The 22826-nt window shown below is 35.9% G+C and overlaps 1 protein-coding gene across 8 annotated transcripts in view; it reads right to left on the bottom strand.

Annotated features, from left to right (window-relative positions):
• BIRC6 (baculoviral IAP repeat containing 6) overlaps positions 1 to 22826 on the bottom strand; it is a 172705-nt gene that overhangs the window by 119477 nt on the left and 30402 nt on the right. For all 8 annotated transcript variants that reach the window (XM_027641287.1, XM_027641285.1, XM_027641289.1 and 5 more), the window contains exons 11-21: positions 18548 to 18697; positions 13778 to 14003; positions 9392 to 9552; positions 6454 to 6585; positions 5071 to 5202; positions 4629 to 4807; positions 3930 to 4060; positions 2875 to 3036; positions 2633 to 2764; positions 2260 to 2357; positions 895 to 1042 (exon numbers count right to left, since the gene is read on the bottom strand). In XM_027641287.1, the coding sequence (XP_027497088.1) occupies positions 895 to 1042; positions 2260 to 2357; positions 2633 to 2764; positions 2875 to 3036; positions 3930 to 4060; positions 4629 to 4807; positions 5071 to 5202; positions 6454 to 6585; positions 9392 to 9552; positions 13778 to 14003; positions 18548 to 18697 (1651 nt within the window). The remainder of the gene's footprint in view (positions 1 to 894; positions 1043 to 2259; positions 2358 to 2632; positions 2765 to 2874; positions 3037 to 3929; positions 4061 to 4628; positions 4808 to 5070; positions 5203 to 6453; positions 6586 to 9391; positions 9553 to 13777; positions 14004 to 18547; positions 18698 to 22826) is intronic.

Genomic DNA, 22826 nt, shown 5'->3' on the forward strand with positions numbered 1-22826 from the left:
GTAACACCTGAGAATAAGTTTTTATCAAGTACTTTGGAATTATAGTCCTTTAAAAACAAAACAAAACCAAACCCCAAAAACCACCAACAAAAAAAAAACTAACATCCTCCCTGCCTCCAAAACTTTGCTTACTACATTTTCTACTACATTTACCATTTTATCTGAGGATTCCGAACTAACCTCCACCAAACCTCTTCTACCTTGATATTACTTGACTTTGCGGAAACCTCTTGCACCCAAACCACAACCGAAAAAGATGTCAAAAACAAGCATGTTCCCACTACCATAATGCAGCTTTGGAAACTGCTACAAAACTGAACCATCAGAGATTTCCTTTAGGCATCACATAAATACAAATCTAAGTGGTAAATCAGTTCAATATGTAAAATATGCAACATCACAGTCTGAAATTACATTGATACATAATTTAAAATAAGCACCTGCACTCCCAGCAAATTACTCCAGATCTCTACACTTAGAGACCTGTACTTTAGCAGAAATACATAAACTGTATGGTCAGCCTACAGAGAAACCACAGTTTTGTAGAACTGAAACTATTTGGTATAACTGATTCCCTCCAATACTCAAAATAGGACATGCTTTGTTAGTCCTTACACTAAAAATTATAAATATTAACTTAAGGATTGCACAGACATCAAACATTACATACATATTTGCTGATATAAAATGTGAGATAACAATTAAACTCATCTTTAACTTTGCACAAGTTAAAACTGTTTTCCAGAGCTGTAGCAAATTAATCCTTGTTCAAACAAATATGGTAAAATGTATCTTTTTTAAAAACACCCAACCTTTTTCAGAACACCAAAGGATGGCATTACACATTCTTATGTTTGTTTTTATCAGGTTTACATCATCCACATTTCTTAGTACCTTGTTTGAAGTAACGCTTCCATTGGTGTTAGGCGATCCTGCAGCTGTCGGGACACAGCAGTTAGCAATGATGCACAAGCTGTACTACATCCTGCCAAATCTTCATCCTTTACATAATTCAGCAATACAAAATACCAGTATACAGATCCTGCATTTAAAAAAAAAAAAAATTCAGGTGAAACATGATATGCATTTTTCACTGAAAAAGAATACTTTGAAGGATAATTAATGGAAGTGATAAGTGAAATATCTAATGGCTACTGAATACAGACTAGAAAGTATTCTACCCCTTCTCTTTTTTGAGAGACTTCAATTTAGAACCATTCTGTAATCATTAGTTTCCACAAGTACTTAATTGTCTTATCAACTAACACATAACTGAAGGCAAAAAGGTTCCCAAGATACAGGTTTGCTCACTTCCTTCATTGCTTCTGCCCACAACAATTAAAATCCTCTTGATCTATTAAGGTGCTAGGCTAGAGGTTCCAATCCTATCAGAGCCAAGCCCTGCTCTAGATTCAACTCTTTTTCTGCTTTTATCCTCTGGTTTTTGATTGCTGTCTCCTTAATCTGTATTTGCTGGAGTCACTGTTTACTTACAAATCAGTTCTGTGAGCACACTGCAGTGGTACTGCATGGAAACAAATCTCAGCTTCCTCCTTCTTTTTCCCTCCCCATGCATTCCAAACCCTTTATAGCAGTGTGTTATGTGTTTCTAGTTGGGTGGTAGCACAACCAGGCCTTTTGGAATGCAAACTAATTTTCCTGCAAAACCCCTTTGTGATGCCAAGCTAGAAGTAATTAAACAATGTCCTAGAGTGAAAAGCAGGCCTTGCCCCCCAAATATGTGGGTAAAGTCATCTTCCAGTCTGGCATTCAAGAAGTTTCAATACAGTGCTAAGGCACCATTACTCTGCAATGTAGGTAAGGAAGGAATTTAAATTGGTTAATTTCCTTTAGATGCAGAAGAAACAAAAGTGGATTGCTAGTAGGACATAATTTGGATAGTCAGGTTTCCTGGAATAAATCTTCTAATTTTAAAAAATAACAGACAATTTTGACTGTCACTTATGTCAACAGAATCTGTTGTTGCTGAACACCTTCAAAAATTCTTGCAAAACTTACTTAAGCTCTTCCAGAAATGTCAGACTTGGCACTTTGGTTTAAGCAAGCTCATGTGCTTAAAATTCCACTATCTGCAAATGCCTCCCTCATACTTGGATACCACCTGACCATACCACTCCAAGAAGCATTTGGTACTAACCGAACAATTACCTAATTCTTATCTCGCAACAGAGTCCAACAAAACATGACAAACAGCAAATGCACTGTGTCTATTTACAACAACAAACACTGCATACGTACCACCTGTCGCAGCAGCAGGCAAAAGAGGCATATTGTCAAGCAAAGCTTTTAGGAGAACTGATCCAAACCCCTGTTGACTCGGGTCACATCTGCCATTGCTACAAAGAAATGCATAGACACTTTAACATTTATTTTTAAGAAAGAACCAAGGATGACATCTCCTCCAGAAGATGAAGCTGAAAGACTGATGTTCTTTGCAGTCATACCCTGAACACATTTTTCCTGAACAGATCTTTCAGATCTTGGTGCTTTATGAATTCAATGTCCATCAATAACAAACACGTTTGTACATTTCAGACTGCATGCAAATCCCCCAAATCCATATAAAACAGAAATATATAAATAAAAATAAATGTAAATAATTAACACTGACCTGATGCACAGTGCAAGAAATCGTGCACATTTGTGAGCTATGCTCCGCCCAGCTTCAAAGAAGCAAACACGTATAATATCAGAGACACATTTACGCGTTTTAGAAAGCAAACTGTCATTTCCTTCCTTTGAGCTGTAAAAACAAGTCGCATACTTTAGAAAATCATACAAAACTTTTTTTTTTTCTAAGTGAACTGATACTGAGAAAGAGCCGTGATAATCTGAACACAATTCTTCCCTCACCTGCCAGGTCCGTTTGAATACACTCCGGCCAGCCAACAAAGCGTGTCAAGGACAAGACTCTGAGAGTGTTCTGTACTCAGACCATCGTCTGTCTTCTTGCAAAGAGTGGTGAGCAACTTCTCATGGAACTCTGAAAACTGTAACATGGCACACCGTTGAACTCTAGGGAGGAGGGGAAGGAGATAAAAACCAGAATTATCCAAAATGGTCATTCTCCCATTAAAGTGTCCCTCCAGCTTTGTATCCTGTCATAAGAACAGCAAAACAGAGAATCCTAGATAAGCGTAAAACCAGTACACAAGCATATATAATACCTACCATGCACACATTCCCAATCTTCCTATTTTCTGCTCATAGAACTTCCTATTTCACTATACACCTAGTAATCTTCTGTGAATTTTTTCCTCCTATTAACTTGTCTAGCAACTTCTAAACATAAACAAACTTTCACCATCCACAACACTCTTTAGCAAACATTTGCACATACCTCTTTGCAGCCTCTTTGACCTCTTTATGCCCACAACAGTCAGTGCTACCACTGTAGGGTGGCAGCTGGTAATACACTTAAAACACTATATTGTTTGCATTGAGGTCTGCAGTACCAATCCAGAGACTTCAACCACTTCTTTGGGTAACAATTTGTGAGTTATAATTGATTCTAAACTTTTCGACAAATAATATAATCTCTGCTATAAGAAACCAGACAATGTGGAAATAGAAAGGGAAGATGCTTCCTTTAAAAAAAATCTGTCCAGATTATTTATCTGCTTTACCCAGAAAACTTATTTGCTTTTTCAAGTCAGGCAAAATAATCACTCAACATATAATTTCCTGCATGATGTTTTTCTACCACAGCTTGCACAGAACAGCGCCATCTAACTCATTATTTATAGGATTTTCCAAACATAATAACTTATGAAATGACAACTTGAAACAGTGGTTTGACCCAAGCTATTTTGAGGACTAAACTTTTTATGCTAAGTGCAACTTAGCATAATATTTCTATATTAGCACTAAAGCTAATATTTCTTCAGAATTAAAAAACACCTACTAACCTTTCCTTTGAAATTGAAGTTTTTTTAAATCTTCGAATTGTTACAGAGACTTCTTGAAGTAAGTCACAGCCTCGCAGATTATCTGATTTTCTTGAAGAATTAGTGCCTTCAATTTTGCTAGATGGCTTTTCCTGATGTTTTTTTGGAAAAAAAAAATTTTCAAAAATCACATTAATTTTGATTAATTTTTATACCTTGTTCAGTGAAATGCAAACAGTTCAGTAAAATCTCTCAGCTTGAGTACTGCATTAAAATAAACTAATTTTGTTCACTAATTACAAATTTAATAATGTTCTGTAATCTACCATGTTCTAACTATTCTAATAACATCCTCAAGATGTATGTCATATCATCCAATCTTAAAACTACAATGATCAAGAGTAAAATACACACACACACACACAGATCTTCATAGGAGGATGAGGCGTATCAGCTACTGAAAATACTCAGGGAAACAGAGGCTTCAAAAACAAGCGCTCAGAATGTGAAAGTGCAGAACAGACCTTTTCAACTAAATATGCACAAAACAAACAACTTAAGAGATGTTGAACTCTTAATTCTTGAAGGTGTCAACACAGTGTCATGTTTACAAAGCAATTTTTAATGGATCTTAATTCTCCTAACAGCTGTTTGGTTTTCAGATCACATAAATCACACCAAGTCTACAACTAACACACGTCTTCCTTGGCTGTTCATTACCTTGCCTGCTGCAACTTTTGCCAACAATGAAGCAAGTGAATGGCCCTTGTTAGTCTGAGGTTTTAGAGGTGGTATTCTAACAACTGGTCTAATGCCACCATTGCAGATTTCTTCTGTTCCTCTGTCATTCACTGCTTTAACATGAATTAAAAATGAACGATACTTGCCACCAGCCATGCCTAAAAGTGGGGGGAAAAAAAAGGGAGGGAGGGAGAATTTGCATAGTTTACTAAGGCAAGTTGTAAACAGATTTCAGCTTCACAGATATAGTGCACAAGCAGAGCTCAACCATATTAATTACATTACTTGATCATCAGTTTGAAACTGTTACACAGCAAAATTTGTCAATGTGAAAATAAATAAACCTAAGTCTGACTACAGAAGTATGAGATGTACTTCAGCCACACATACTTCATGCAAATAGCATAATAAACTGGTTTACCTTTAACAAGTTTGGGACTTGTTAGTGTCAACATTCCAGCATGTCCTGATAGATCAAGTCCAGTAGCCAGCCATACTGGACCACAAAGTATATCTTCCTTGTGTTCCTCCAGAAATGGACACAATCTAAGACCTTAAAAAACCATGAGTAACACGGATATGAATTAGCCATAATTGTCACAAAATCTGACCTTTTGCATGGATTAAAAATACACCATGTCAAACTCTGATCACTAAATACACATAACTCTACATCAAAAATTACTTGAGGTTCATTTTTAGACATTTTCCAGCGAAATCAATAAAGGTAAACAACAGTTTTCAAACCATTTTCAGCTGCATAATGTGGATAATACCTATGTTGACCAGCTTATCAAAGTCAGAAAATATACAACTGATGAAATAATGAACCAATATTATAGATCCACAACTCTTACTCGGTCTTTACTGAAGCAGGACAGAACTGTTTAAAACAAAACAAAATGAATAATTAAATTTAAAACAAGAAGACTGATTTGTTTCTCCTGTGGTATATTCAAACTATTGAGATCATCATTCACTCATCTCTCCTGCTCCTTTTCTCAGCATGAAATGTCTCCTTTCAGCATTTTTATCACCCCTTTGGTTCCTCCCCTCATCCTCTGCAACACCTTTCTTGGAGTCATAGAATCATAGACTGGTTTGGGTTGGAAAGGACCTTTCTAGTCATGCTCTAGGATAAGCTTGATAACATGAGTGAAAAGAAAGTGTAAAGTAAGACTGTTAAAAAGACAAGGAAAAGAATCCACAATACTGAATCACAACAACTGAGAATTTTTAGTCTGCAGTTCTCCTCACTCAGACCCACTCTTATTGCCTTTCACAGCCTAAGAGATCTTGTGGAAGAGCACTGGTTAACAAAAAGCTATAAAAACAGGCACAGTCAGTGTAATGTGACTCAAAGTCAACAGGACTAGTTATGAATTCTTTAGTTGTTCTTTATTTTGTTTAAGGCAGTAATCTCTGCAAAAGCCAGGTATGTAAAGAAAAATTATACTAAACCTAGCTAAAGAAACAAAGTAAAATATTGCTGGAACAGTGTAAGAATTTTAGTTAGGAAGGTGCCCTATCAATCTACTTTATTTTTAAATTGAAATAAATATTAATCTGCTTTTAAGCAACAAACCTCTTCAGTAGTTTGGGATTATTTTGGTGTGTTTGCGTTAAACTTTCAACTCATTAAGCAAACAGACCAGTGAGAGAAACAACTTTGAAGGGAGATGAGAAATTAGTATATTTTAAATGACTGAGAATTCGTTGCAGAGGAATTCCAGTGTATCATTTAAAAAAAAAAAAAAAAAAGCTCATACTTTAAACAAAATATAACAAGATAAATAAAACTTACATTGTGGTTCCTCTACATCCATATACTGCATTTCTTCATTGAATTCCACCAGTCCTGGTTTTCCATTTCTCTCCACTTCAATATTAAGAGCTGGAGATAAAGGAAATGTGATCTGTCTATCTACTGCTGCTTCTGGAAACAAAAATATTAGCAAGATTTCAAACATTGCTCATGGTTCAGGAAAAACACAAGCAGTAGTTTTCATAGCAAAATTATCAGCTTTCTGCCCACAACACTATTTCTAATACAAACCCACAAAAATAAAAAGGCACATTTTTCATATTAGGATTGAACTGAAGTTGCAGCAAATAGTTAAAAAAAAAACTTCTGAATGAGCTCTACAGAGCCTGTTTTGCTTTAATGCTGCCTAAATTCTTTTCCCCTAATAATCAACTGCAGGTTACTCCTAAGCAATTAGATTCCAATATTGAAAGTTTTATAAACTTTAAATACTTTAAACTTAAAATAACTGTATTGCTCCCGCTGAACACCAAACACTATTTTGATAATACTTAAATACAGCCTTTTTTTCAATTAATGGATCACATGAATCATAGATGAAGAGGACATGCAAGCAAATTAACAAGAAACATACACGGTGAAATAACTGCCACACCAGAACCATTAATTCCAAACTGGAGGAATTATGCCTCTGGCCTTCCCATTACTACACACTGTATATTTAACTCTTTCCAGGGTTCCTGCCATACAAAAGAATGACTGAATAAACTTTCCCCTATACATCTTCCCTAGGTCTCATTATCTTAAAATTTCAGTTCCTTTCTTCCCCTATGGAAGGAGAGAAGGGAATGGGGGGAGTTAATTGAATTTCAGACTGAGGTTTTTATACATTTTCAAGAGCCATCAAACACTCCTGAATATTACTTCTCTCTAGGATTAGACCATTTTGGTTAAGATCCATCACAGATATAAATTATCTAGGTTTGTCTTCCCTTATAATGAAACCATTAGTGCCCTATTACTTTATTCAATAGTGCATATTAAAAAGGCAAATGTCACTAAGGTCCTTTTCCAAAATTCGAGAAATTGAAAAAAGGGAGGAAACAACTGCAATGCAGTCACAATTTGGAAACATGTTGGTTAGTTGTGCCTCCTCAATCCTACTGAATAAAAAAGAAAAAAGACTTTGCCAAGGCTGCCTTGTAAGCACTCCCACATTCCCCAGTCCTTTCCAGGTTAACTGACCCCCCGTTCCATGCTTTTTCCACCCTATCTATAACAGAAAAAAACAAATTCCAGTATATGTAAGGAAGTGAAATATCATTTTCTGGAAGAGCTCTGTGCAAAAAAGCATTCACAGAGAGCTCTGGCAATCTAGTTCACAGCAAAATCAAATATCTCCAAAGAATTACCAAATTATAAAACTGTTTGCTCAGAAACATTTAAAACTGAAGCATTAAGGAAAAGAGTTTAGTTTTTCTTCTACTGTTTGTTCCACATGTGAATATTTTCAGACTAATTCTAACATCCAGATCTGCAAATGGACTGAATTCAGGCTGAAAACAAAGCAGGTTCCATTCAGAAGAGCAACATGGTCTGTCTATCCTGTCTTTTAATTTGACAGAACAAATTTCTGCTACATGTTAAAATTAAGGTTTTACTTCAAGCATTAAAAAAATGAAGAAACTGAAAGAACACCTGTTGTCTGCTTCCTGCAGTCAAAGCTAGCACTTCTGCTAAATCTAAACCATCTTGTATCCTAAAAGAATTGACTTTTCACGAAGAATATTACTATGCTAGAATATTTTGTTCTTGGATAACAACCAGTATTTAAAGGAAGCACATCCAGGACACATTTTTTGTTGTTAAACACTGGGGGATGTTACAGAATGGGAAGTTGTATGGAAGCATGTCAATGATCTTTGGTATCTCTGCATTCATTTTTGAAATTTACAGCACTGTTACCTTTGTTTAACTGGGATGCTCTTACTTAGCAATAAAAAAACCAGGAAAAATGAAAAAAAAAAAAAAGGGCTTTTATGATCATGCTTGCTGTTCTCCCTAACACATTTTATATCCAGCAACCAATTTAATAACATCTGACAGCAAGATTTCTCTGAAGTACTCAGTTCCCAGAAGCTTTTGGAAAAGATGTGGCCAGATAAAGATAACCAATTAATGCCTCAATAAGAGGAGGTGCTGCATGTAATATCTTCCTCTCCTAGCAGACAGGACAGCAGGATATGCAATGAACACTCTTACCACAGGAAAATCCCAATGGAGGAACAAACTCTTCCACATCAAAAAACTGACTTTTCAATTTACACTACCCCCTCACAATTTACACTACCCCCTCACTACCCCTGAGAGCTAGTAAGATGCACAGTCCAGTTAGGAGTCTTCCCAAGGCAAGAGTGTTCCTAACTTTGGTCTCCTCTGTCAAAGCTGCAAGGAACAAAACGTGAAATCATACTGCAGCTTTCACAGAGCTTAGTTACTGAGCCAAAGGATGAGAGAATTCCCAAGGAAGCCAGTTTTTTTCTGCTGCCATCAAGAAAAGCCTTGTCATTTTCTCACTGGTAAATAATTTCCTTCTGTGATTTGGAACGATTTATTGTAATTTTTTTTTTTATATACCAAGACCTTAGAAGAGCACCACTTGTTTTATCAGTCAATCTCTAAGAGGATTTAAAACTGACAATGTATTTTTTTAATGACTGTAGGAGTCAAGCAGTACAGAATAATTGAGTTCAATCTTTTTGAGCTATGTGCTTTTATTTGTATAAATGTCAGGATTTTGAAACTGTTTACATTCAAACACAGTAAGTGAAAACAGCCCATGATGTTGAGAAACACAATAAAATGGAAATAAGTAAAACTGGAATACTTACACTATTTCAAGCAATTTTTATCAAAGAGAATAATGAGTTTAAGAAAAGAAATAATGTTCTGAAAGTTATTTTAAGTTATTTCTTACCATTGACTTTCCCTAAACCTGGAGCTTTATTTTTAAGTAAAGTCACTTGAATCTGGGGAATGTTGGTGATGTTTGAATTCAAAACAAATTTGAAGTCCACATGTCCAACCATACAGGCTTTGGGTAGAACCAGTTCAAAGACATGCTCATCCCAGCTGTTGCTGTTGGGAAAAAAAGAAGACAAAGACCCAGTGTTAAGAGATAATTCAGATCAAACAGGAAGCATCACACAGTGCATTTTCCATCTATGCAGAGTGTCTTCAACAAGAAGAAAAATGTACTTTGCACTAGTTGACATCCACGTGAATTTCTGAAGTAGCGTCTTTTAAGTTTTTAAGTTAACCATATTAACTTTGTGAAAATGATGTTAAAAAGCCAATCAATAATACAGGGTGAAACAATGTTCAGGTAAAATCAGCAGTGTAAAGATTCCCTGTTACCTTCACTGCAGCATCCTTTTCATATTACTATAAATACCAGTTTCCATGGTTTCCATGAAAAAAAAGTATGAGAAAAAACCTCCAAACACAACATTAAAAAAGTGAAGTGTACTACCAATCAGTGAAGTGTATGAAAGCATAATCCTAAGTACCTACACCTCGCAATCTCTTTTAAGCTGCCCTTGATGTTGTTTAACACTTGCCAATGTCACTGTCCAATAGTACAAAAGCCACATCCAGAGACTCAAAACAACAGTTTCAAATTATTTTTAGAACATATTTGATAACTCATACAGGATGAAAAGTGCTTCTTACCAGATGCACACTCAGAAACCTGTGTTGTGCAAAACAGGCACAGTTTTCTTTTAGTAAGTCACATTTTTGTTTCGAAGACAAGTTTGGTTTACACTGAAAGTGTAAACTTGAGATAATAAGTACCCCTCAATAATCCATTCCATAGTTTTACACACTAAGGTTCAAAAGGTAGTTCAAATCACAGAGTAATTAAAATAAAACTAACTACCTGTCAATTGTTCTGTTTGTATACATTTTTTTAAAATACTGAACTTCCTGATCCTCTCAAGTTAGCAATAAATATGTTTTAAATGTAACTGATAGACTGTGCATATTCAGTTGTATAACTGAGAACACTAAGAAACTGAGTTTGCTGCTATAAATATTTTTGAGATATCTTTCTAACATCTAAATCACAAAAAGGTATTTTAAATCAAATAATATGCTCTACATCAAGTATTATACAGAAAACCATTTGAAGATAGATTAAGGAATGGTGCAACTGTATTTAATTCTTTACAGTAATATCCCTGAAGGCCAGATCTCCCTCAGGTACATATCAGGTAAAAGTAATGTTGCTTTCCAGAGCAAGCAGCACAGAAAAGCAGTGATTTTGGGAGGAAAAATGGACAGAAGGCAGTTTGTGGTTATGATTTAAGAAGCAACAGTGAAGAATTTTCAGCTAACTGTAAAATAACACAGGTAAACAAAATAAAATGAAAATTTATCCTATGGCTCTGGGGAAAAAAACCCCTAAAACCTCTGTAAGCAACTGTAACACTAAATACTTAGAATCACTAGTGCCTTTCCTCTGGCTTGGAGAATATATACTCCAGTGCAAAATAGGGAGAAGTTTGGGGGTGGTTTTTCACGTCATGCAAAGCATGGACATTCAAAGGAGCCAGACTTCTGAAAGACTAAGTAGTATTCTGCTCATCCAATTTTAGTTAAAGATCTAGTATAAACCCAGAAATGAATAATAAACCACTTAGTCTGCAGTAATCTTTTGTAGTGTGCGTTGCGTAGCGAATTACAACTGTTATATGTCTGCTCCAGAAGTCTATTTCTGACAGAACTGAGCAGCAGATGCTCAATAGGTATGAATGGAATAATGAACCTCCAACAGTGAAGAGATCTTATACCTGTGGCAATAAACTTCACAGTCTAATTCTGTGATTAGTTAAAAAAACACCCCTTAAAAATTTTTTAATTTCCCCTAAGCACATCCTGTTTATTCATGTGCAAAGTTTCAAAGTAGTAAAAAAAAAAAAAAAATTACTCCTTACTATTTTCCTCAATATTTTAGTATATCCACCCTAAGTATCACTTTTCTATGGCAATCTAATGCAATGTCTTTTAGGAACTCTTCTTACTTTTGACACCCTTCTACATCTATAGCATCTTCCTACAGAAGAACATACAATCCATATTGTATTCTAAATGCCAATATACCATCATTCTCCCATTTACAAAATATTTTCCAACACACTTATTCATTCCTTTTCTAAAACGTCTCATCATCTGCTCTTCCACTACAACTCAACTTTGAACTGCAGAGCCACTTTCAGAGCTTAAACACTGGACAGAACATCAGTGCATAGCTCTTTCTTCTTTCACATATTTTCAAATATGCCTCCATAAAATGAATACATAAAATACATCCTACATAAATTTGAGAAAAAGCCAGGAAACTCAGATGTCACTGTTTTATCCATGCACATTAGGAATTCACGTATCTCTTTTAAAATAATTAACCCCATTCAACATTTCAGTTGAATACCACTGAGGGGACAGTACTGATATTTAGATAATTCACAAGGTAAACCACAGTCTGCTTTTCTGTTTTCTTTGTTACACAGTCTTTTATAAAAAACAAAGTAGGATTGAAAGAGCAAGAGTACAATATAATGCCATTCCCTAAATGCCATTCCCTAAAACACATTTCTATCTGTTTGAGAAACAAAAAAAACACCATATCAAATTGCATTACTCATCCATCTAACCCTGTAATCCCACATCTTGATAGGTATCAGTATGAGGCACTCAAAGAGGAGATAAAAGGAACTTCATATTAACCACCAACAAAATAATCCAGAAATCAAAAAGTTTCTTCCCAGATAACTTTTAATTAAGAGTTAACATTGCTTTCAATCTTAAGTTTCTACCCTAAGAACAAAGGAACTCAAATAATTTTCATCATGAGTCATTTAGCAGCTGTCAAAGATTTCCAGTACTAACACAAAATTTTAACTTTACCTCTTTAAAACGTTGCTTTACTTGGTAGCAGGCATAGTTCTTTTCCTTTAATGAAACAATATTCATAACCCAATTTTCCACTTATCACCTTCCAATTAACAGCAATTACCTTCACTCTTTGCTTCCTTGTATCTTCATATCGGTAGCCTTTTACTTTTCAACTGCTGCTGAGCACACTTGGATAATCAATTGTTTTAACTAGAAGTTATTTTCCAAAGAACCATCTCCTTTCCACTTGTTCTATACAGAATATTTTACTTACACAAAGCTAAACCACAAGATAAACAAAGGTTTTAAAACCTATAATGCACTGAAAGTTTTTAACCACAGCTTATGAATATTTAATTAAAGTAAGTTCAGTTCCTGTTAGGTGTCAGCCCTGAAAATGCCTGCAACTATTACCTCTTTTCCCACCTGGAATACTTCATTATCACATGCCAGCTTTCACTTGTTTCCACAACACGCTTTTTCTGCCCCATGTATGATCTCTAGCTCCCTTTGGTCATTTCATTGTTTCCACTGTATGGCCTTTCCCAATCTCACATATCAGTGGAACAGATGTGTAAAAGCCTGACCTAAAAGATCTTTGTAGTGTCTTAAGCACATCCCTTCATAAAACACACAATAAAACTTATATCTATGTTTTGCTTTTCCATGCATTTTTCACAAAAACTATGCAAAGCTACTTCTGGTAGGTTTTCAGCAACTCTTCAAAGGAGACTGCAACACTGCTGTACTCGTATTTAGGATCCCAGAGGAATTCCAAGTTCTCATACTGTGTGTTAAAAACTAAGTACTACTACATATATCATGTTGGTGCAGTTCATTTCAATGAAAATACTACCTAAATTGTAGCACAACTAGGGCTCTGTAGTGGCTTAAGTAAATGTCTCATATATAAAGATTTAACTTCACATGAACAGACATAAATCTAGGTTTTATCTTCATATTTTAAAATAAATTACAATACAATTTCATTTAGGACAACTAATTAGTCATACTGGCACCATTTTCTGATTAAAAAAATATATTAAGAACACGTATACACATAAGAAGGGTGAATCAGACTTTTACAGAATATATCAAGAATACTTGTAACTCTGGGAAGTGTGCTTGTCTAATTATAAAATGAAATCGCCACATTTGGCAAGTTAAAATACCCCAATTCAAAACTTAATGCTTCAATTTGTTTCAAGGTCCACTAAAACAACTCTGGCAATCTCATAAAGACCTGCAATGCAAACTACCAAGCAGAGATTATCATCTTTAAAATTTCATGTTCTTAAACTTCCACACTAGTTAAAAACAATTAAATTGCATGAAATTTTTGACTGTACAGCTATACAAACTAGTTGAGCAATGCACACAATTCTTTCTGGGCTGTTACCCTCCTCACCTGTCTGTCTGTAGCTTCCAGGTTCGAGTATGCTGAGCTGCATCCCCGTGGTGCTGCTGGTGCAGATGCTGAGGGTGCCGCCTCTGCTGCTGCTCTTGCTGGACTTCTACCCAACAGGGAGGGACAGTGGCTGAAAACCGTGGTGTCAAAGTCTCAAAACGGGTCAGTTCCACCAGGGATGTCAGTGTTTCAAGGGAAAATGGCTGGTCCACCAAAAGATCAACTCCTGAATAATTACAGAACATACAGTAATTACTATGTAGATTTCTTTTTTTTTTTCCCGAGAACATCCTATGAACAGTTTGAAATATATCCAAACTGCTACAGATACAAATAACTACATGTTATATGACAGTTTTTCAGTTAAAAAATGATAATAATAAAAAACACACACAAAAAAGCACCACCCTAAACAAATAAAAACACCCAAACAAGCAACCAAAAAACCCTAGCCTTGAAGCCAGTATCCTTTGAAGGCAGTTCATCTGGAATAAATTTTCTAAGTACTGAAAGCTCTGAGCATGCTGTCTGGGATTTAACCAGAATCATCAGCCATAAGTAATTAGCCAGCTACACTTTGAAGATGTAAAGCCAAATAAACATTTTTTTTAATATCTCTATTGACTCAGATAAAAAAAAATTATATTTCATGAAAACAGACATACAGAATTACTACCTAATTGTGACATTTTTAAAACATGTTTAAAACATCACTTTGGTACCTGTTTATCAATACAGACTTGTTTTATGGTGAATTACTAGAATGTTGTGAAAGGTTCCCAATTTAGCTTAAAAGAGGGGTAAGCGAAAAACAAACATGCTTTAGGTGATGCACTTAAAACAAATGGGCCTAGACAATTATACTGTCTTCTTGTCTTCATATTCAAGCCTTGTACTGAGGAAACAAGGATATTAATTGAAGTACTGAAAACTGAAATATCCCAGGAAGCCAAACACCTAAAGAAATCATAAAGAAACTCTAAAAATAATCAGGTTTTCTGACAAAGATCAACCCCCACCCCCCCAAACAAACAAAAAAACCAGCCAAACAAAAACCTCCAAAACCATAAAACAAACAAAAAACCCCAAGAAAAAATAAAAAAGCCACCACCACTACAACAACAAAAAACAACCAAGGGAAAATAAGATATGCACAATATAAATTTTCTTGTATTTTGAGCATTTTCTCTTAAAAATGCATTTTGGAGAAAATCTCTTACTTTTAAAGAAATTTTATTTTTCAAAAGGAGAAAGTTTGCTACCTGACTACTACTTTCACCACCCTGGCTGGGGGGGATAATAATACAGAAATACCACCCTCCCAGTGAAGTCTGAACCTAGAGACTGTCTTGTAAAGCAAGCCAAGTTGAGCTCCAGGTGAGACACCCAGAGGCAAGTAAAAAATTCACTCTCATTGCAACTACAATAATTTCTAATTGTCAATCTAGGAGGCAGGGAAACGCTGAAGAAATTAGAAGTGCTTTAAAAATTGAATTTCAATAATAGGGCAGAGACCTTCATTATTTTAACTGCCAAATGTGAACCTCATTAGCTGGATGACACTGCAATGAGAAGTGAGATCATTGCTTAAACTGCAGAACAATTCTATCTTTGACTAGACTGGATGTTTCCTGCTTCATTCTCCTTCCCTCTCCAACAGACACAAATACAAATTCAAAGTATTCAGAGCAACCACATACATGTGGTATCAACCCCTAAAATTGAAAAATGAAGGACTTAACTTTCCCGTGTTGCCAAGTATACTTGACTTCTTTTGAAAAATTATAATACTTTTATTATATTCTAATAGAATGTTACAGCAAGGTGGTTCTAACAGTAAACTTGAAAACAGGTTTTAAACTAGTCAGGAAAACCAATATTCTTTTTCAATTCACTTAAAAAAAAAAAAGCATTATTTTAGGTCATTTCACGACAAAAAACTCTCTGCTCCTTAATAGGAAATAGTAATCTAAAATCAGTATATGGTTAACTTATTTCCTTCTAAAACAATACTATTTAAAATGCATCCAAGTTGTAAATTCAGGTTAGAATATAAAATTTAACAAATGCATTCTAGAATGCCAATAATAGAGAAAAATAAACACACAAACAAAGCCCACAATATATTGGAACACCATATGGGCAAAAGCTTCTGCTTGTTGCAGGAGTTCATTTCCTCAAAGAGAAACCCAGAAACCTCTGTTGAACTGTGTCTCTGTCTGAATAACATGCTAGGACAAAAGTGGAAGAAAATGGATTTTTCTACTGTATAGAATTTAAGACTAAATACTAAAGGGAATTAACACTGATGTTATAAATGTTGGGGACAAAGGCTCATCATGATTCATACAGACAATGACTCAGAAGATGTTGGCACAGTCCTGGCAATCATTCACATATATGCTGAGAATCCTGTATTATTGACTTTAGTATCCTTAACCTGGATAGTTCAGCTAAGAGCTCTACAAATACCATTTGGTTTCCACAATTCCCATCCAGTCCCCTCATTTTAGCACTGGCTTCCTATGACTATTAAGCTTCTCTCACAGCTTTTAGTGGCTCAGTTTGATGGCACAGCAAAACAGTTCTCAATTTATCTGTTCATTACTCTTTGGAAAGCAGTACAGACCAAGACCAAGCAATACTACACTGTCTGAATTATACGACTATTTAAAGGAGGACCTGCAGCTTGTGGACAATCTAAAGCTACAGCTACTTTAAAATCTATGCATAAATAAATCAATTTCTTGTTCCAATAAGCCATATTCAAACCTATGCTGAAGGCTGGATGAGAAAGAGATAAAAAAGGGGAAAAAAATCCCCTTTACAGTACTGGTAGAATTTAAACAGTAATGATCATCTATTTGATTCATTAGGATAGTCAAAGTTACCACTTGATTGGAAGTCACTGAAATCTGCTAATAAGCTGCTGTACAGGGAATGTATCCATTGAAGCACATCTATGTCCCTGATATTTGTATTCTCTTTTTTGCTTTATTCACCATTAGCAAAAGAAGGGTGCAGAAGAAAGTCACAGACCTTTTTTGCTCACATACATACAACAGTTTATTTCCTAGAGATTTTCAAACTTTAGGAGTGGCTTCTTTGGTGAAAAAGGGGAGGAACTGGAGAAATTCAGTCCTCAAAGTAACTACTGTAATGCTGCTTATAGGAAATCTTATGACAAAAAGCATCTTTTCCTTCCCTCTTTTGATCGACTCTTGCAGAATAAAATTGGGATCACACAAACACAGCATAACACAACTAGAAGTGTTAGAAGGCTGGCAGCGAGCAGAGGTTTTGGGAGAAAGACAGCAAGTAGTCTGGTGACAACAAAGATGCCATGATCCAAAATGGTCCCTGTACCGCCAGTCAGTCCTCTCCCAGCTTTTTTTGTCCTCTGCAGCTGCAGGCAAAGACACCCCCCATCACACACATGTACACACAAAATTAACATAATTTCTCTGAAACAGTTATAGCTACATGAATGGTTTACTTCTATTGTATCACTGTTTTAGCCTCATGCTTTATGTTGTTTAATTTTTGTATTTTATATTCTAGGTAATCTATTCCCAGTGTATCCCTATTTCTGTCCCAACAGACATAACCAAAACTTCCAAACTCCAATCCAACGAAAACAATTATGCTTTCTTTCTCTATCTTCAACAACCGCAGGTTAAAACAAAATCAAAATAATAATAGTTTTATAGGTCTCTCATAAACAATTCCCTTTATAAACTCAAAACAAGAATATATATGTATATACACCCTTTAAAAACCTCAGCATGACTCTAGTCTTCCTCAGGCTAAACCAGCAAAATTAGATTTGTTGTTAAGTTTTAGTAGCAACTGATCTACACTAAATCATCCTTGATGAGCGCTGAGAAAAGACTGAGAGGCCCACACAGGAGTTCCCATAACCTGCAAACTCACTGTTCTCCCTGACAGACAGGAAGAGTCCCTCACATTTCTCCCCTTCTGCTTGTCTACAAAAGGAACAACCCTCTCGCTCAACTACTTATTTAACCTTAGTGGGCTGGGAGACTACAAAAAGCAGCAGATTGTTGCAGGTCAGTATATGAGAACCTCACTAAAGAGAACACCTAAACAGGATGTTTAGGGTAAAAACAGAATTTGGACAATTCAAAACAATTATTTCCTGCTGTCCAAGGGTAGAGAACTTGTTGAGGAAGGAAACTAACATGTAAAGGACAGAAGAATTTGAGCTCAACCCAGGTAAACTACTGAAAACAAAAATGCAAGAGTTCACATTGTAAGCTTAATTTATCTACAGCAGCTACACTGCCTGATGTACAGAAAGTATCAATCCCACTGTGTGCAATAGTACCTGTTAAATACATGCCTTGTACAGTTTTATTAAGTAGACCTGTACAGCTTCTGCATGAAACTTTAAGGTAACTTTACATAATAAAGACATGACTTTAATTCCAAATAAAGATCTCAAGCCTATTTAAACGATGTGGGAAGCTCAGTCACTGCACAACTACCCATTTCTCACTGTCTGCCACACTTAAAATCACATGTAGAGATTAGAAAAACAGTCAACTGTGGGTTTGTTGTTTTGTTTGTTTGTTTTTTAATCAGGAACTGCTGAAATATTATGCTCGTACATAATCAGTGACAGAACTCCAACTCTGGGCAGCAAAAAAATTATAAAGCAGCATGCTACTAAATAATTGAAAATATGCAACTTCCAAAAATTACAGAAGTTTTTTTTACTCAAGGTACATTTACACATGTGAAATTTACCTGTAATGCCTGGACTAGAAGGATTAGATAAGGGTTTGGTGCCTTCTGATGACTGTTCTATGCTTTTGGAAAGGGATCCATCTACAAGTATATCAGCTTCATCTATGTCATCGCAGGTCCCTCCAATCTGAAGGAAATGAAGTTCTCCACCTAAAATCATCACAGACAACAAAACAAGAAAGTTTAGACAGGCATACAGCTAAACTCAATTCACAAGGCTGGCTTGCAGTTGAACTGCTATGCAATTATGACAGCAATTATGACTATGCAATTATGCAGAACCTGAAACCAGTAAGATTATACAGGAATACTCATTTTGCTTTATCACTACAATTTTTTTCAGGGCAAACGCAAACCAGAACTTCAAAAATACTGCAGTTGTGAACTGCATTAAAGGTAAGACATTGGGGGGAGGCATTTTAAAAGGTAATTAACACAGGAAACCTCAATAGAGACCAAAATTCATAACCATTATGTCACTTTCCATAATCCAAAATATGTTTACAAACAGAAATATTCCATCATTGAAGTAAAGGCCTACACTACCTCATTTGTACAGGTTACATAAATTTCCTTTTAAAGTTTGATATTTGAAAACTGAAAAATCAACTAATTTCTCTGAATTCTCCTAAGTAGCTCTTCAAATTATTTCATCAAACCTAGAACTACCAACATTGATCAGGTCAACAGACAAAAGAGCAAGTCCAAACTTTTCAGTGGACACAATGTAGTGATGGAATTTTGAAATCATTCAAGGAGGTTGCCCATTATTCACCACTACAGATACACATAGATGAATTCTGTCATTTACAGAGAAGTCATAGAACCATTTAGGCTGGAAAAGACCACTAAGATCATTAAGTGCAACCATTAACCCAGCACTACCAAGTCTACCACCAAACCATGTCCCTAAGCGTGACATCTACAGTCTTTTAAATGCCTCCAGGGATGGTGACTCAACCACTTCCCTGGGCAGCCTGTTTCAATGCTTGATAACTCCTTCTCTGAAGAAATTTTCCTAATATCCTAGCTAAACCTCCCCAGGAGCAACTTGAGGCCATGTGCTCTTGTTCTATCATTTGTTAATTGGAAGAAGAGGTCAATCCCCACCTGACTACAACCTCCCCTCCTTTCAGGTACTTGTAGAGAGTAATAAGGTCCTCTTTGAGCCTCCTCTTCTGCAGGCTAAAGAAATCCCAGCTCCCAAAGCTGACACTGACTTAGTTATCACAAAGGAGACAAGTTGAAAACCAGCACCATAATATTTCCCTCAAAAACCAGGTAACAAAATCAAAACATTGGTAATTTAATTCTGAAGTGTATTTAAAATCTGCAATTTGCATGGACTCAAGAACTTGGTGGGTAATACAAACAGAACATAAGAATCATAAATCCATTCAAATAAACCACAAGTTTCCTTCTGGCAAACCATTTACTGGTTCCAGGAAAGCAGCACTGGCACAAGCTAGAGCACATGTCAGAGACTAGGCCACTGCAGTCAAAGCCAATCTGGTGAGATGTTCAGTATCCTGAATGTATCCTGCACTCTGGAAGGAGTCTGGAAGAACTACACAATCATCAGCAGCAAATCACAACTGAAGGACATAGTTAAACAATATCCAAACAGTTAAAAGGAATTGGAAAACAAAGCCATATCACAGGAAACTATGCACTAGACAACTTACAGTCTCCTACTTCTCTTGACACTGGGCTGTAGAGGACGGGTTAGCTCTAAATGTGCAAGTTCAGAACACTTGAAAAATGTCATCAAGAGAGCTATCCCAAAACCTCACTCCAACACAATTTATACTATTTTTGGAGATTTTTAGCTATAAAATTTCATCCCAACTTATGGAAAAATAGAATGCAACTGAACAGGGACAAGTGAAAGTTACTATGCCTAGCAAGAAATAATTAAAAGAGCTATCATGGGATGAAGAAAAATCAGCTAGCCAGCAGTTCTGCAAAAGAGGCTCTTGTGAGTCAGAAGATAAACCTCGTTCGATTTCCTGCTCCAAAGTGCAAACATTTCATTATGTACACATGCACATGGTACATACAGACTGCAGAGCTGCTTAAGGAATTCTTCTGTTCAAAGACATCTGTAGGATTACTGTGCCTGGTTTTGGCTATCTCCTCAAGAAACATGTGGACTGACATGAGCAGGTCTTTTGGGAGGGGTAAGTAAGGGTTGGGGATTTTTTTCTTTTCTTTTTAAGTCCCTAAGGAAAGTTTAAAAGGATTGGAGATACTCAGTTTGAGCAAATAAATGACTGCAAAAGAACAGCATCTAAATAAACTCTGTCTTCCCTTTCTTTTTTGAAGAAATCTCTTTGCCATGTTCCTAATGAATATGCAATCAGTATGACTCCAATGAGCAAAGATGATACAGGCTAAACACTAGGGGAAAAATCATCATCAAGGACAGCATGCAGTAGAACAAATTTCACAACTAGGCTGTTCAATCTCCATGTTGAAGATGCTCAAAACCAGGGTGATCACTACTCTTCTGCTGAATGGGTAAGCGTAATTGATCCTGACTTGAAGGTGATCTTTCAGCATCACTTCCAACACTAATTTTGATATGTAAAAACTTGACCTCTCTCCAGTCCTATTAGACTCCATTGCCTAAGAAGGTAGAAAATTGAAAATACTAAATTGATTCTTGAACTTCAAATACACAGTAGACAAGTCTGACAAAGCCTAATGACAGGGAAGACACAAATAAGATATCCAAACTATATCAGAAAAAAGCTACAGAGTGTAATTAGTACACTACTTACAACTCAAGAGCAAGCAATCTGCTATAAATAAAAGGTACAAGATTTAGAGGAATCAATTCTTAAAGGTATCAAAATGCCATTCAGTTGTGCCAGGCTTGCCATAAGAAGTATCAGCACAGACAACTCACTTTTGACCTACCGAACTCCAGCATGAAAAAATACTTTTTCCAACAAAGGGCAGTGATGAGAAAACTCTTGCCATAATGTAACACCTTTAAAATGTTATAGTGTAACACATCTTAAAATGTCAGTTGAGCACAATCCAGCAATGCTTCACTCACTAGAAGGAGTTCAAGCACTCAAAGAGATGGTAGAGATTTTAACACCTGCTCAAATCAGACAGTATGTGCAGAAAGTACCTTCTTCACCAGAACAACATGAACATTTCCACTTTTTATAGCATTTGTTTGAAATGCCACCACAGCTTCCTGTTCAATATTTCTTCAGAGAGCTTCAGACGCTTCACAAGGGAGAACATCAAGAGCAATGAAAGACAGAAAACTGACACATCTTTATGACCTTTTAAAAATACTCCCAGAAACACAAACATGGACAAATTTCAAAACTGCCAAAACAAAACACAAGCAGAGATTTGCATCTTTATACTGAACTAAAATAGATACAATTTCAGATATGTCCTTTTTTTTACCTAATTCTGTATTGCAAAGCAAAGGTTAACAAAATTGTCTGAATGATAAACAGCTAAGCAGCTAAAGTAAGGAAGCAATCCAAAACAAATTCGACAAAGGAAAAAAGTAGAACATATGCTGTGGAACATCATCTTAAGTAGTTTTTTAGTAGGACTCAAAAACAAAAGTTAAGAGGAAAACTGAGATATCAGAAAGACAGTGACAACTCTAGGTCTGGAAATTTATGCATTCACAAGAAACTATATCTGATCCTCTTAAGCACCAGATAATAGGCTTTAAATATCATCAAAAGACCAACCTACAGCTGTAACCCTATTCAAAAACAATACCTACTGCACAGTTTATACAGAAATTACTTATTTTGTACTTATAATTTTGAATATTACAAAAGCAGAAGATAAGCTGTCTTACATTAATGACACAAAACATTTAAACCCCCATACGATAGCACACAAAGTACTACTAAGAGGAATCTTAACTACAGTCTATCTTGACCAAGGGAAAGAGAAGAGAAGAAAGCAAAATACAAAGAGAATCAAGTCCACCATGTTTGTTTAACAGAACTGGAACCAAGAATATACTTGCACACTTCTTCCCAGAGGTCAACTCCAGGTAATCCCTGCAGAAACAGGTAAGTACCTGAAGCTGACACTGAGAGGTAACATTTTGAAGTGGGACTCACAAGGATGGATGACATCAAATGCAGGTCTAAAACACCACCACGGCTAGGCTTCGTGAGCGAAGATTTGGGTGGTCTGAAACACCTCTACATTAAACCACTCCAAATCTAAGCACCCATTCACACAGAGGTTCCTTTTTAGTCATATCTAAAAGACAGCTATGGAA

Source organism: Corapipo altera, unplaced genomic scaffold (assembly GCF_003945725.1).
Source record: "Corapipo altera isolate COAL_440 unplaced genomic scaffold, ASM394572v1 48b, whole genome shotgun sequence".
NCBI lineage: Eukaryota > Metazoa > Chordata > Aves > Passeriformes > Pipridae > Corapipo > Corapipo altera.